The sequence below is a fragment of the Oncorhynchus mykiss genome, chromosome 1, assembly GCF_013265735.2.
Source record: "Oncorhynchus mykiss isolate Arlee chromosome 1, USDA_OmykA_1.1, whole genome shotgun sequence".
Classification (NCBI taxonomy): Eukaryota; Metazoa; Chordata; class Actinopteri; order Salmoniformes; family Salmonidae; genus Oncorhynchus; species Oncorhynchus mykiss.
The window spans coordinates 34,149,018-34,165,022 of record NC_048565.1 but is presented as its reverse complement, the minus strand read 5'-3'; the positions used below and the strand labels follow the sequence as shown (position 1 = coordinate 34,165,022).

The 16,005-nt window shown below is 44.1% G+C and overlaps 1 protein-coding gene across 4 annotated transcripts in view; it reads right to left on the bottom strand.

The window, feature by feature from the left end:
• Positions 1-10,478, bottom strand: part of LOC110521642 (phosphatidylinositol phosphatase PTPRQ) — a 45,278-nt gene extending 34,800 nt beyond the window's left edge. Inside the window, exons 1-8 of one of the 4 annotated variants that reach the window (XM_036976194.1) lie at positions 9,991-10,478; positions 9,604-9,703; positions 8,787-8,952; positions 8,299-8,524; positions 7,812-7,972; positions 3,389-3,500; positions 2,175-2,283; positions 1,384-1,498 (exon numbers count right to left, since the gene is read on the bottom strand). In XM_036976194.1, coding sequence (XP_036832089.1) covers positions 1,384-1,498; positions 2,175-2,283; positions 3,389-3,500; positions 7,812-7,972; positions 8,299-8,362 — 561 coding nt within the window. In that variant the 5' untranslated portion in view covers positions 8,363-8,524; positions 8,787-8,952; positions 9,604-9,703; positions 9,991-10,478. Of the gene's footprint in view, positions 1-1,383; positions 1,499-2,174; positions 2,284-3,388; positions 3,501-3,672; positions 3,905-7,811; positions 7,973-8,298; positions 8,525-8,786; positions 8,953-9,603; positions 9,704-9,990 lie in introns of those variants that run through there. The other 3 variants (XM_036976180.1, XM_036976186.1, XM_036976202.1) reach the window with 3 other exon arrangements.
• Positions 10,479-16,005: the final 5,527 nt, after the last annotated feature.

Here is a 16,005-nt window from a genome sequence, read left to right as displayed (position 1 = left end):
TTATATGGCGGTTGTTAACAAACTTTAAGGTGCATTACCACTACCAACTGGACTGGAGTGGGTACCTCCGTTCATCTTTCAATCACCTAAGTGGGTATATGCTCCTAAAAACCGTTGAGGAGATGGGAGAGGCAGGACTTGCAGCACGTTGAGTATCACAAATAGAACCAAGTTCTATTTTAGCGCCTGGCTACGCAGACGCTCGCTGACGCGCACAAGCAGTGTTGGTGCAATGATAGAATAACATGTATGTGTAAATATACTGTATTTTGCAACGCTCCCGTACGCAATGCGTCCAGTCTGGTCAGCATGTGACTCCAAAAATGTCTTGTATGGTGCTGCATAAATTAAGCAATATGCCACAGAGATATGTATACTGTAGCTAAGAAAGTAATACTAAGTGTATGCTGTGTAATAAGCTGTTCATAGCCCATGTGCCTCATCCTTATAATTTGGTATATTTTCCCTTCTTCATTTCATCTACTGTTCTGACTTGGTGGTGAACATGTAGCCTATAACATGTTTTAGAGAAATGTAATCATTGAATATTGTAAAAGCTTTCATCGTCTGCTTATATGCCTCCTTTATTTATCCTACGTTTCAGACTTGGTGAACAGGGAGAACGGCCCATGTTCTGAATTCTGTCGCTGTACATTTCCAAAGTGCTGAACAAATAGTTATATTGACTACGTCCGTCGTGGCTTGCTTATTAATGTCTTAATCGAAATTACAGATTTCCTCTTATCCGCTTGTCGTCCCCTTATGGCATAGTTTGTACATCTCAATTGTCAGTAGAAACCACATTTGTTTAAGCAAGTAAGCCATATCACCTATGTTTTCTAAAGTCAGTAAATGAGGCTGAATTAACTGTTTCGCTGCCAGACAAGGCTCCGTTGATAACCAAGTGTCGTAGTGGTAAGGTGTTGGGACTGCTGTCCTAACAGTTTGTGGGCACCGTTTGTCACCATTACAGGGCAACTAATGTATTGTTTTGTGTTGTGTTGTGTAGTGCCTTTGCTGGCATGCATCTGCCCACATTTTTGGGGGTTTGCCCCACCAAGAATTACATGCTAAAATCACCACTGCACCTACTGTCAACAGCGCGAAACAAGAAATAAAAATAGGAACGCAAAGCTTTATCGTTGGATTTTATATAGAAATGTTTGGTAATCGACTACAAAAGGCTTGGAGATCGCGATCGACCGGTTGGTGACTACTGCCCTACAGGGTCACAGTGAATCTATTGGTTTGAGTAATGACTACAAAATCACTTAGAGTAACTGTACTCAGATATTTGAAGTGCAACAGGTTTCCTCAAGAGTTTTGAGTAATGACAACACATTGGAATTTACAGTGTACTTATGTGTACTGATTGAGTGTTACCTTAATGTTATAGGTAGATCCTGGTAAAAAGAGGTTGAGGAGGGTCTCAGGGACATCTAGGTGCTTGGTCACCTCTTTGAAGGTGGTATCTGGATATGGACACATCTCCTTGTACCTGAAATAGATACACATTTATTTTTATGTTTAACTAGGCAAGTCAGTTAAGAACAGATTATTATTTACAATGACAGCCTACACTGGCCAAACCCGGCCACCTTATGGGACTCCCAATCACAGCCGGTTGTGATACAGCTTGGAATTGAATCAGGGTCTGTAGAGACGCCTCTAGCACTGTGATACAGTGCCTTAGAATGCTGCGCCACTTGGGAGACCAAGAAGCCCTTCAAAAGCCTGTTGGTGTCAGACTTGATGCACCGGTACCTCTTGCTGTGCGGCAGTAGAGAAAATAGTCTATGGCTTGGGTGGTTGGGGTCTTTGACGACTTTCCGGGCCTTCTTTTCACAACTCCTGATATAGAGGTCCTGGTGGGGTAAGTGTGTGTGTCATGTGTGGTGGCGCACAATTGGCCCAGCGTCATCTGGGTTAGGGGAGGGTTTGGCCGGTAGGGATGTTATTGTCCCATCGTGCATTAGCGATTCCTGTGGTGGGCCAGGTGAAATGCATGCTGACATGATCGCCAGGTCTATGGTGTTTCCTCTGACTTATTGGTGCGGCTGGCATCCAGGCTAAGTGGGCGTTGTGTCAAGAAGCAGTAGCTAGGTTGTGTTTTAGAGGACGCACGGCTTAGTCCACCTTAATCTGGGGTTACATCATACAGTATGTCTCTTTACCTGATCACATAACCGTCGATGGGAGAGTCAGAGGGCATGGTCCAAGACAGAAGGATCCCATTGGAGCCTACCCTCTCTCCCTCTAGATTGGTAGGTGGGGATGTTGGGGCTAGAGGAGGAGGAGGAGGAAGAAGAAGTAGTTCAAGCCATATTCACCAAAATCTCCTGAAATTCTATTAAATATGTCATCATAAAGCATCCAATCCATACATAAAGGTCCTTAACAAGTAAATCCATTCAACAAATTGGGAGGATGTTGTGAAAGATGGAGGTGACCGGGGTTGGTTGCCACTATGTTTGCTAGTAGCTTATTCCTTTTGTAACAGGAAATTAAGCACTATACCATACAGTCTTAGAAATAGCAAAGCCTTTCTTTGATCAAACAATATTCCTAGCAAAATTCAGCATTTTATGCTGTAAGAATAATATATGACACTTTGTGTAAATGTGAGTGTACAGTATTTACAGTATGTGTGTGTTTGCACACGCATGTGTGCGTGTGTGGGTGTGTGACAGAAAATGGATAGGCTTGAAATATATCTCCCCTGTTTCTCTTTTCTACAAACCATAATTGTTCATGGATACTCACATAATTCCAACATTTCCAAAGAAAATTCCAAGATTATTTTTTACAACTTTCACCTATGAAAAACATAGATTCACACACCTCAATTGTTTGTCATGAGTGTGAGTTGACCAGTTGGATGATTTCTTTTTTTTTTTAAATCATGCATTTTAACCTTAAAAATATTACACAGGTCCATTTAGATTGGGAATAATTAAAACTATGACAACTAACCCGTGAGAGAACCAGCCCCGGTCTCCCCTACTCTTGTTGCAGATACTGCAGATACTGATGTTGTTTGGTATTGGGTCAACCAACTGGGTGTGGGTGTGTGTGACCAGCTTGCTCTATTCTGGTGAGAGCTCTGGCATTTCACTGACATTCACTACAGCATCATTCATCCTGCTTAGCACGACTACAGTTACCACACACACACACACACACACACACACACACACACACACACACACACACACACACACACACACACACACACACACACATACACACACACACACTGTGTGGGAGATAATAAAGCAGAGGGCAGCAGCAGAACAGACCCAACGATTCCTCAGAGCACTATCAGTTTGGCTTTCACACATTAAAGTGTTTGTGTATGCGTGTGCATGTGTGTGTGTTTGTGACTCACCGGTTTCGTTGGTGTTGATAATGCGGCTGACCGGAGGGCTGAGGTTGGAGGAGGACGCGGCAGTCACCATGACTGTAAACGCTGTTCGAGAACTCATACTGGATACATCAGCCTGATGAGAGACCGCATGGTCAGAACATGACCACAACACAACTATGCGGTTGCAGACGTGTGTGTGTGTGTGTGTGTGTGTGTGTGTGTGTGTGTGTATGTGTATGTGTATGTGTATGTGTATGTGTGTGTGTGTGTGTGTGTGTGTGTGTGTGTGTGTTCGCCAGTCTAACCTGTGAGTGTGTGTATCCCAGGTAGGTGATGAGCAGGAGGAGAGTGAGGCCCATGATGGAGTTAGCACAGTTAGCTGGTCAGAGGCAGCAGGTTAGAGAGGAAGAGGCCGTGTTAGCGTCTAGTGCTAGCCATTATCGAAAGATTCTAGATTGGAGGGCTTAGTCCAGAGTTAGCAGTTAGCGTGAAGTTCTAGTTGGCAGTTCTTCAGTCCAGTGTTGTCAACAGTTTAGCTACAGCAGGTCAGTGTTACAGCAGGTTACAGCAGCTTAGTTCTTAGTGCAGTAGTCCAGGCCTAAAGTAGTAACCCAGTCCACAGTTAAGAACAGTTAGCCACGGTTAGTCGGTTAGAGTTGAAGAGTTTCAGGGCGGTGCATACCACCGTAAAGTAGAAACAGTTAGAGCAGGTAAGTTACAGTAGTAGTACTAGTCCAGGGTAGCAACAGTAGTAGTTATAGTCCAGCTCTGGAAGTAACCCAGTCGTCCAGTGGTCAGCAAGTTAGGGTCAGAGAGAGTCAGGACATTGTGTCCAACATAACTCCATGCGGCACTCTCTCTCTCTATCTCTCTCTTTCTGGGGAGAGCAGCTTCACTGAATAAATGATTCAGGGTTTAGCTCAGGAGGTCTACCTAATAAATAATGAGCTCTATTACTCAACCTGTGTGTGTGTGTGTGTGTGTGTGTGTGTTAGGTTACATTGGGGGTTATCTGACACCTGGCTGCTGAGCAGGGCTGGGAATGGTTTGGGTCTGGGGGAGCTTCAGTGCCTTGCAAAAGTATTCATCCCCCTTGGTGTTTTTCCTATTTTGTTGCATTACAACTTGTATTTCATGTAATGGACATACACAAAATAGTCCAAATTGGTGAAGTGAAATTAAAAAATAACTTGTTTAAAAAATAATAATAATAATAATAAAAAATGTAAAAGTGGTGCGTACATATGTACACTGCTCAAAAAAATAAAGGGAACACTAAAATAACACATCCTAGATCTGAATGAATCAAATATTCTTATTAAATACTTTTTTCTTTACATAGTTGAATGTGCCGATAACAAAATCACACAAAAATGATCAATGGAAATCAAATTTATCAACCCATGGAGGCCTGGATTTGGAGTCACACTCAAAATTAAAGTGGAAAACCACACTACAGGCTGATCCAACTTTGATGTAATGTCCTTAAAACAAGTCAAAATGAGGCTCAGTAGTGTGTGTGGCCTCCACGTGCCTGTATGACCTCCCTACAACGCCTGGGCATGCTCCTGATGAGGTGGCGGATGGTCTCCTGAGGGATCTCCTCCCAGACCTGGACTAAAGCATCCGCCAACTCCTGGACAGTCTGTGGTGCAACGTGGCGTTGGTGGATGGAGCGAGACATGATGTCCCAGATGTGCTCAATTGGATTCAGGTCTGGGGAACGGGCCGGCCTGTCCATAGCATCAATGCCTTCCTCTTGCAGGAACTGCTGACACACTCCAGCCACATGAGGTCTAGCATTGTCTTGCATTAGAAGGAACCCAGGGCCAGCCGCACCAGCATATGGTCTCACAAGGGGTCTGAGGATCTCATCTCGGTACCTCTGGTGAGCACGTCTCCTGATGTACTGGCCTGTCTCCTGGTAGCGCCTCCATGCTCTGGACACTACGCTGACAGACACAGCAAACCTTCTTGCCACAGCTCGCATTGATGTGCCATCCTGGATGAGCTGCACTACCTGAGCCACTTGTGTGGGTTGTAGACTCCGTCTCATGCTACCACTAGAGTGAAAGCACCGCCAGCATTCAAAAGTGACCAAAACATCAGCCAGGAAGCATAGGAACTGAAAAGTGGTCTGTAGTCACCACCTGCAGAACCACTCCTTTATTGGGGGTGTCTTGCTAATTGCCTATAATTTCCACCTGTTGTCTATTCCATTTGCACAACAGCATGTGAAATGTATTGTCAATCAGTGTTGCTTCCTAAGTGGACAGTTTGATTTCACAGAAGTGTGATTGACTTGGAGTTACATTGTGTTGTTTAAGTGTTCCCTTTATTTTTTTGAGCAGTGTATTCAGCCCCTTTGCTACGAAGCCCCTAAATAAGATCTGGTGCAACCAATTACCTTCAGAAGTCACATAATTAGTTAAATAAAGTCCATCTGTGTGCATTCTAAGTGTAACATGATCTGTCACATGATCCCAGTATATATACACCTGTTCTGAAAGGCCCCAGAGTCTGCAACACCACTAAGCAAGGGGCACCACCAAGGAAGTGGCACCACCAAGCAAGTGGCACCATAAAGACCAAAGAGCTCTCCAAACAGGTTAGGGACAAAGTTGTGGAGAAGTACAGATCAGGGTTGGGTTATAAAAAAATACCAGAAACTTTGAATATCCCATGGAGCACCATTAAATTCATTATTAAAAAATTAAAAGAATATGGCACCAGAACAATCCTGCCAAGAGAGGGCTGCCCACCAAAACTCACAGACCAGGCAAGGAGGGCATTAATCAGGGAGGCAACAAAGAGACCAAAGATAACCCTGAAGGAGCTTCAAAGCTCCACAGCGGAGATTGGAGAATCTGTCCATAGGACCACTTTAAGCTGTACACTCCACAGAGCTGGGCTTTAAAGAAGAGTGGCCATAAAAAAGCCATTGCTTATAGAAAAAATAAGCAAACACGTTTGGTGTTCACCAAAAGGCATGTGGGAGACTCCCCAAACATACTCGGAAGGTACTCTGGTCAAATGAGACTAAATTTGAGCTTTTTGGCCATCAAGGAAAAAACTATATCTGGTGTAAATCCAACACCTGTCATCACCCCGAGAACACCATCCCCACAGTGAAGCATGGTGGTGGCAGCATCAAGCTGTGGGGATGTTTTTCATCGGCAGGGACTGGGAAACTGGTCAGAATTGAAGGAATGATGGCTCTGTCGCAGCCGGCCGCGACCGGGAGGTCCATGGGGCGACGCACAATTGGCCTAGCGTCGTCCGGGTTAGGGAGCATTTGGCCGGTAGGGATATCCTTGTCTCATCGCGCACTAGCGACTCCTGTGGCGGGCCGGGCGCAGTGCACGCTAACCAGGTCGCCAGGCGCACAGTGTTTCCTCCGACACATTGGTGCGGCTGGCTTCCAGGTTGGATGCGCGCTGTGTTAAGAAGCAGTGCGGCTTGGTTGGGTTGTGTTTCGGAGGACGCATCGACCTTTGTCTCTCCCGAGCCCGTACGGGAGTTGTAGCGATGAGACAAGATAGTAACTACTAACAATTGGATACCACGAAATTGGGGAGAAAAGGGGGTAAAATTCAACAACAACAAAAAAATCTAAAAAAATAATTGAAGGAATGATGGATGCTGCTAGATACAGGAAAAGTCTTGAGGGAAACCTGTTTCAGTCTTCCAGAGATTTGAGACTGAGACAGAGGTTAACCTTCCAGCAGGACAATGACCCTAAGGATACTGCTAAAACAACACTTGAGTGGTTTAAGGGGAAACATTTAAATGTCTTGGAATGGCCTAGCCAAAGCCCAGAACTCAATCCAATTGAGAATATGTGGTATGACTTAAAGATTGTTGTACACCAGCAGAACCCATTCAACTTGAAGGACATTGAGCCGTTTTGCCATGAAGAATGGGCAAAAGTCCCAGTGGCTAGATGTGCCAAGCTTATAGAGACATACCCCAAGAGACGTGCAGCTGTAATTGCTGCAGAAGGTGGCTCTACAAAGTATTGACTTTGGGGGGGGGTGAATAGTTATGCACACTCAAGTTTTCTGTTTTTTTTTGTGTTATTTATTGTTTGTTTCACAATAAAACATATTTTGAATCTTCAAAGTGGTAGGCATGTTGTGTAAATAAAATGATACAAACCCCACAAAAAATCGATTTTAATTCCAGGTTTTAAGGCAACAAAATATGAAAAATGCCAAGGGGGGTAAATACTTTCGCAAGCCACTGTATGTGCTAGTATGTTCGTGTGTGTGTGTTTCTCCATAACTCACTTGTGTTGATGTTAACAGAAGCAGGTTAACTTCTCGTCTCCATTGCTGCTGACAACATCTACTGTGTAATCGCTTCCTTGTGTGTGTGTGTGTGTGTGTGTGTGTGTGTGTGTGTGTGTGTGTGTGTGTGTGTGTGTGTGTGTGTGTGTGTGTACCTGTACGTGTCCATTGTGTGTGTGGTAGACAGAGACAGTTCCTTGGATGGGCAGCAGGCTGACAAGGTACTGGTCCACACACCCCTCTGACTGCTCCCAATGCAGAGAGAAGTTCTGAGCAGACACACTCACCATACACACACCCCTCACACGGCCCGGTACTGAGAAAGAAAGAGAGGGAGGGAGAGAGATGAAGGGAGGGACAGATAGAGATATATGTATTTTTGTGGAGAAAAACTCATTCTGACTGGCTGGGCCTGGATCCCCAGTCGGTGGACCTGGCTGCCAAGTGCTTGGGGCTATGCCCTCCCAGACCCACCAATGGCTGCGCCTCTGCCCAGTCATGTGAAATTCTTAGATTAGGGCCTAATTTATTTGTGTCAATTGACTGATTCCGTTATATGAACTGTACTCATTAAAATCATTGAAATTGTTGCATGTTGCATTTATATTTTAGTTCAGTAATAGTTGTGTTGCACTCAGGTACCTGTCGTTATGGTCAGGGAGGCTGTTGTCCCTGCCACTTCTTGTCTGATGCACCCCACACTCATGTTGTAGCTACAGCCGTGCCTCAACCACTAGCGTGTGTGAATGCAAGCCATTTCCCACAGTTACCCTGTGGAAGTCAAACTGGCCAATGGCAGCATCCCACTTCACCACGGCACAGGAAGAGTTAACATGGAGGAGAGCGAGGGAACACACACCAGCCGGACCTGCAGCACACACACACACACACACACACACACACACACACACACACACACACACACACACACACACACACACACACACACACACACACACATTAGTATAATGTCTCATCTGGCTTATCTCACACTCAGCTCTGTCTCAGTCTCTCCACATATCTGAGGTTCAAAGGTTACAACTAGGAACTCTGATACGGCCCTGATATGGCCAGTTACATTTAGAGTTGCCACAAAGAGGTTGATTTGTGTGAGTGTGTTTGTGTCTTACGTATGGAGAACTGTGTAATGACAGGTTGCCTGGTGTCTGATCCCAGCAGGCTAAGGATGGTAATGTCATAATCTGATCCTGGGGTCAAACCTCCAACTTGGAGACTGTTGCTATGGACCACCATCTCACGACATGACGACTTGTCCCCTGATGGACACAACAGTAGCTAAGAAGAACACACACAATCAGACAAAACATTAGAGGACCAAATCAAATGTGGGATGTTGTTTGGGCAAAATCAAATGTTGTTTTGGCAGTGACAAACCCCAAATCAATGACATAGAGCGAACAGCATTTCTGTTTATCTGGACAGAATAAAGCAGTAAGTCTGTCTGTGTGTGTGTTTGTGTGTGTACGTGCGTGTGTGTATTGTGCTTGGTCATTCTCCCTGGCAGTGGCTGTGGGGGGGGGTCATACATCTTTAAATGGCCGGTAACCAGAGCCAATCTGCGCTGACAACGATCACTAGGCAACCACCAGGTGAGTGTGTTCTCTTGAGTGTTACTTGACCCATCTGTCCTGCTTCCTCTGACGAAGAACTCATTCTATGTGTGTGTGTGTGTGTGTGTTAGTGTGTGAGAGAGAGCGAGCGAGTGATGACTGTGTGTTTGAGCATTTGTGTATGTAAAGGGCTTATTATGAATGGGTAAACCTAGACTGTTGTTGCTAATGATTTGCCATTGTTAATGATTTGTCAGGGGATGTAAATGATACATTATGGAGAAAAGAGGAAATGAAAGGAAAGGAGAGGAGAAGAAAATAGGAGAGAGAGAGAGAGAAAGGAGAGAGTAAGGGAGAGGACAGGACGGTGTACTACCTTGTACCCCTCCATCCCCCTGCGGCAGCTCCCCAACTCACAAACACTGATGAGGTCACATCCTCTTCCACCAGCAGCACTTCCTGTGGGGCTCCTTTGACTAGAGAGAAACACCAATCAGAACATCTTTTGTCATATCAGTCAATCAACATTCCCCTCGTCGCTCTCAACCAATCTTAATTAATCGTACTGGGTTCGTTGTATGTGGTTAATATGTAGTGTGTGTAGGTATGTGCATGTGTGTGTGTGTGTGTGTGTGTGTGTGTGTGTGTGTGTGTGTGTGTGTGTGTGTGCATGTAGAAAAAAAGCAGTTGAACTTGACCTGGAACATAAACTGGAGATAAACTCTGAATTCCTGGTGTGTGTTTGTGTGTCTCCATTACTCACTGGTGTTGATGTCTACAGAAGCATTTGTACTCCTCCTCTCTCCATTGCTGCTGATAACATCTACTGTGTAATGGCTTCCTGGGGAGAGGCACTCAAACCTGTAGGACCTACACACACACGCTCACACACACGCTCGCACGCACGCGCACACACACACACACACACACACAAACATGCGAACACACACAAACACAACCAGTGTTACCCAGACAGCAAGGGGCAGCTAGATCAGCCAATAAGGACAGTGTGCCAGGAGGGCAGGACTCACCATGTCTCCTGGGCAGAGAGGTTCAGCTGCTGATTGGAGGTTTGGTTTGTAATTGACAGGATGAAGCCTTTCACATCGCCGCTGGCTTGGCCCCAGCCAACTGTCACAGACGAGGTGGTCTTACTGAGGATAAAAAACTCCACTGGACTGGGAGCTAACATACACGCACATGCACACACACACCGATTAAGCAGAGTCAGGGAGACAGGTGTGTGTGTGTGTGTGTGTGTGTGTGCGTGCGTGTGTGTGTGTGTGTTTGTGTGTGTGTGTGTGTGCAGGGGGGCTGTCTGTGAAGGACTCTTTCTCCGTCCTCAGAAAGAAGTGGTACAGCCTGCCTGGTAGCAAACCAGATAACACTGCCCTCTGAACACATACCTTCTGAACCTAACACACACATATTAACATATTCTATAGATATGCGGCCAAGTATCTATATAATGTGTGCGCAACTCACATGAGATGGCGCTGCAGAGATGGATAGCTGCCGTCTTACGGGCGGGCGCCTGACCAATTCTGTTTTGTGTGTGTGTTTTTTTACGCTGATCTTGACTTTTTTTGGTACATAATATTTCCACCATAATTTTGTGTGACTCACTAACCAATCACTAACCTCGATTTAGATGAACACATATTTTTCAACGAGGCAGCAGCTGTGGATGTACTGCTCATCCCAAACCAGGCCCTAATCTCTTTCAAGTCCCGGAGATTCTCCCTGATGAGACTACGACGGTTGAGTAAATAAACCACCTCTACCCTCAAGAACATATAATAACTAGAGAACAAACTGGACGAGCTCCGTTCGAGACTATACTATCAACGGGACCTGAAGAACTGTTATATATTATGTTTCCCGGATTCATGGCTGAACAAAGACATAGACTGAACAGAAATAGAAACGAAACATGCAACAATTCAAAGATTTGACTGAGTTACAGATAATATAAGGAAATCAGTCAATTTAAATAAATTCATTAGGCCTTAATCTATGGATTTCACATGACTGGGAATACAGATATGCATCTGTTGGTCACAGATACCTTTAAAAAATTATAGGGGCATGAAAAACACCAGGAAACCAGTCAGTATCTGGTGTGACCACCATTTGACTCATGCAGCGCAACACATCTCCTTCGCATAGAGTTAATCAGGCTGTTGATTGTGGCCTGTGGAATGTTGTCCCACTCCTCTTCAATGGCTGTGCGAAGATGCTGTATATTGGCGGGAACTGGAACACGCTGTTGAACACGTCGATCCAGAGCATCCCAAACAGGCTCAATGAGTGACATGGCTTGTGAGTATGCAGGCCGCCAATAACTGCATCAACAACATCGTTCCCACAGTAACAGTACTTATATATTCCAACCAGAAGCCATGGATTACAGGCAACATCCACACTGAGCTAAAGTCTAGAGCTGCTGCTATCAAGGACACTAATCCAGACACTTATAAGAAATCCCGCTATGAACTCTGATGAGCCATCAAACAGTCAAAACGTCAATAAAGGTAGATTGAATCCTCTGATGCCCGTTGGATGTGGCAGGGCTTGAAAACAATCGTAGATTACAAAGGGAAACCCAGCTACGAGCTGCCCAGTGACGCAAGCCTACCAGACAAGCTAAATTCCTTCTATGCTTGCTTAGAGGCAAGCAACACTGAACCATGCATGAGAGCACCAGCTGTTCCGGATGACTGTGTGATCTCACTCTATGTACCCAATGTAAGTAAGAATTTGAAACAGTTTAGCATTCACAAGGTCGCAGGGCCAGACGAATTACCAGGACACGTATTCAGAGCATGCACTCACCAGCTGGCAAGTGTCTTCACTGACATTTTTAAACTCTCCCTGACACAGTTTGTAATACCTACATGTTTCAAGAAGACCACCATAGTCCCTGTGCCCAGGAACGCCAAGGTAACATGTCTAAATGACTATCACCCCGTAGTACTCACATCTGTAGACATGAAATGCTTTGAAAGACTGCTCCTGGATCACACCATCATCCCAGACACCCTAGACCCATTCCGATTTGCATACCGCACCAACGGATCCATAGATGACGCAATCTCTATTGTACTCCACACCACCCTCTCCCACCTGGACAAGAGGAACACCTATGTGAGAATGTTGTTCATTGACTATAGCTCAGCACTCAACACCATAATGGACTCCAAGCTCATCACTAAGCTCAGGGCGCTGAGACTGAACTGGATCCTGGACTTCCTGACGGGGCGCCCCCAGGTGGTGAGGGTCGGCAGCAACACATCCGCTACGCTGACCTTCAAAATGGGGGTGTGTGCTTACGTCCCTCCTGTACTGCTTACGTCCCTCCTTACCCATGACTGTGCTGAAGACACAATGGTGGTTGGCCTGATCACCAACGACGATGACCTGGCAATTATTATGTCCAACTCCACACACACCAACACAGTCATGAAGAAGGCACAGCAATGTTTCTTCCCCCTCAGGAGGCTGAAAACATTGGACATGGGCCCTCAGATCCTCAAAAAGTTCTACAGCTGCACCATAGAGAGCATCTTGACTGGCTGTATCACCACTTGATATGGTAACTGCTTGGCATCCAATCTAAGGGTGCCACTTTAATAATGGGAATTGATGGGAAATGATGTAAATATATCACTAGCCACTTTAAACAATGCTACCTTATATAATGTTACTTACCCTACATTATTCATCTCATATGCATACGTATATACTGTACTCTATATCATCGACTGTATCCTTATGTAATACATGTATCACTAGCCACTTTAAACTATGCCACTTTGTTTACATACTCATCTCATTTGTACATACTGTACTCGATACCATCTACTGTATCTTGCCTATGCTGCTCTGTACCATCACTCATTCATATATCCTTATGTACATATTCTTTATCCCCTTACACTGTGTACAAGACAGTAGTTTTGGAATTGTTAGTTAGATTACTTGTTGGTTATTACTGCATTGTCGGAACTAGAAGCACAAGCATTTTGCTACACTCGCATTAACATCTGCTAACCATGTGTATGTGACAAATAAAATTTGATTTGATTTGATTTGATTTAGTACATACGGGCCAGTACATCACTGGGGTCGAGCTCCCTTGCTATCCTGGACCTCTATACTAGGCGGTACCGATACAGCAAGTCTGGAACCAACAGGACTCTGAACAGCTTCTACACCAAGCCATAAGACTGCTAAATAGTTAGTACGGGTAGCTATTTGTTAACTATTTTACTATCTGCATTGAACCTTTTTGCACTAACTATTTTGACTCATCACATATGCTGCTGCTACTGTTTATTATCTATCCTGTTGACTATTCACTTTATTCACCCTACCTACAGATGAAGTCAGAAGTTTACATACACCTTAGCCAAATACATTTAAACTCAGTTTTTCACAATTCCTGACATTAATCCTAGTAAAATTCCCTGTCTTAGGTCAGGTAGGATCACCACTTCATTTTAAGAATGTGAAATGTCAGAATAATAGTAGAGAGAATGAACTATTTCAGCTTTTATTTCTTTCATCACATTCACAGTGGGTCAGAAGTTTACAAACACTCAATTAGTATTCGGTAGCATTGCCTTGAAATTGTTTAACTTGGGTCAAATGTTTGGGGTAGCCTTCCACAAGAAGTTGGGTGAATTTTGGCCCATTCCTCCTGACAGAGCTGGTGTAACTGAGTCAGATTTGTAGGCCTCCTTGCTCGCATACGCCTTTTCAGGTCTGCCCACAAATTTTCTATAGGATTGAGGTCAGGGCTTTGTGATGGCCACTCCAATACCTTGACTTTGTTGTCCTTAAGCCATTTTGCCACAACTTTGGAAGTATGCTTGGGGTCATTGTCCATTTGGAAGACCCATTTGCGACCAAGCTTTAAGCTTTAAGATACAGTATATCATGACTGATTTCAAATCATTCTATTGACTATTATTGAGTAATATATCAGTATTGTTGTTGATCTCACTCCAAACTTGAAGATTGTGGTGTTGGATTATTATTATTATAATAATGTCTTGAGATGTTGCTTCAATATATCCAGATAATTTTCCCGCCTCATGATGCCATCTATTTTGTGAAGTGCACCAGTTCCTCCTGCAGCAAAACACCCCCACAACATGATGCTGCCACCCCTGTGCTTCACGGTTGGGATGGTGTACTTCGGTTTGCAAGCCTCCCCCTTTTTCCTCCAAACATATCGATGGTCATTATGGCCAAACAGTTCTATTTTTGTTTCATCAGACCAGAGGACATTCCTCCAAAAAGTACAATCGTTGCCCCCATGTGCAGTCTGGCTTTTTTATGGCGGTTTTGGAGCAGTGGCTTCTTCCTTGTTGAGCGGCCTTTCAGGTTATGTCGATATAGGACTCGTTTTAAGATGGAAATAGATACTTTTGTACCTGTTTCCTCCAGCATCTTCACAAGGTCCTTTGCTGTTGTTCTGGGATTGATTTGCACTTTTCGCACCAAAGTACGTTCATCTCTAGGAGACAGAATGCGTCTCCTTCCTGATCGGCATGACGGCTGCGTGGTCCCATGGTGTTTATACTTGCGCACTATTGTTTGTACAGATGAACGTGGTACCTTCAGGCGTTTGGAAATTGCTCCCAGGGATGAACCAGACTTGTGGAGGTCTACAATTGTTTTTCTGAGGTCTTGCTTGATTTCTTTTGATTTTCCCATGATGTCAAGCAAAGAGGCACTGAGTTTGATGGTAGGCCTTGAAATACATCCACAGGTACACCTCCAATTGACTCAATTGATGTCAATTAGCCTATCAGAAGCTTCTAAAGCCATGACATAATTTTCTGGAATTTTCCAAGCTGTTTAAAGGCACAGTCAACTTAGTGTATGTTAACTTCTGACCCACTGGAATTGTGATACAGTAAATTATAAGTGAAATAATCTGTCTGTAAACAATTGTTGGAAAAATGACTTGTGTCATGCACAAAGTAGATGTCCTAACCGACTTGCCAAAACTATAGTTCATTAACAAGAAATTTGTGAAGTGGTTGAAAAATGAGTTTTAATGACTCCAACCTAAGTGTATGTTAACTTCTGACTTCAACTGTATCTACCTCAAACAACTCGTACCCCTGCACATTGACTCAAATCAAATCAAATCAAATTTTATTTGTCACATACACATGGTTAGCAGATGTTAATGCGAGTGTAGCGAAATGCTTGTGCTTCTAGTTCCAACAATGCAGTAATAACCAACAAGTAATAGCTAACAATTCCAAAACTACTACCTTATAGACACAAGTGTAAGGGGATAAAGAATATGTACATAAAGATATATGAATGAGTGATGGTACAGAGCGGCATAGGCAAGATACAGTAGATGGTATTGAGTACAGTATATACATATGAGATGAGTATGTAAACAAAGTGGCATAGTTAAAGTGGCTAGTGATACATGTATTACATAAAGATGCAGTAGATGATATAGAGTACAGTATATACGTATACATATGAGATGAATAATGTAGGGTATGTAAACATTATATTAGGTAGCATTGTTTAAAGTGGCTTGTGATATATTTTACATCATTTCCCATCGATTCCCATTATTAAAGTGGCTGGAGTTGAGTCAGAGTGTTGGCAGCAGCCACTCAATGTTAGTGGTGGCTGTTTAACAGTCTGATGGCCTTGAGATAGAAGCTGTTTTTCTTCAGCCTCCTGAGGTTGAAGAGGCGCTGCTGCGCCTTCTTCACGATGCTGTCTGTGTGGGTGG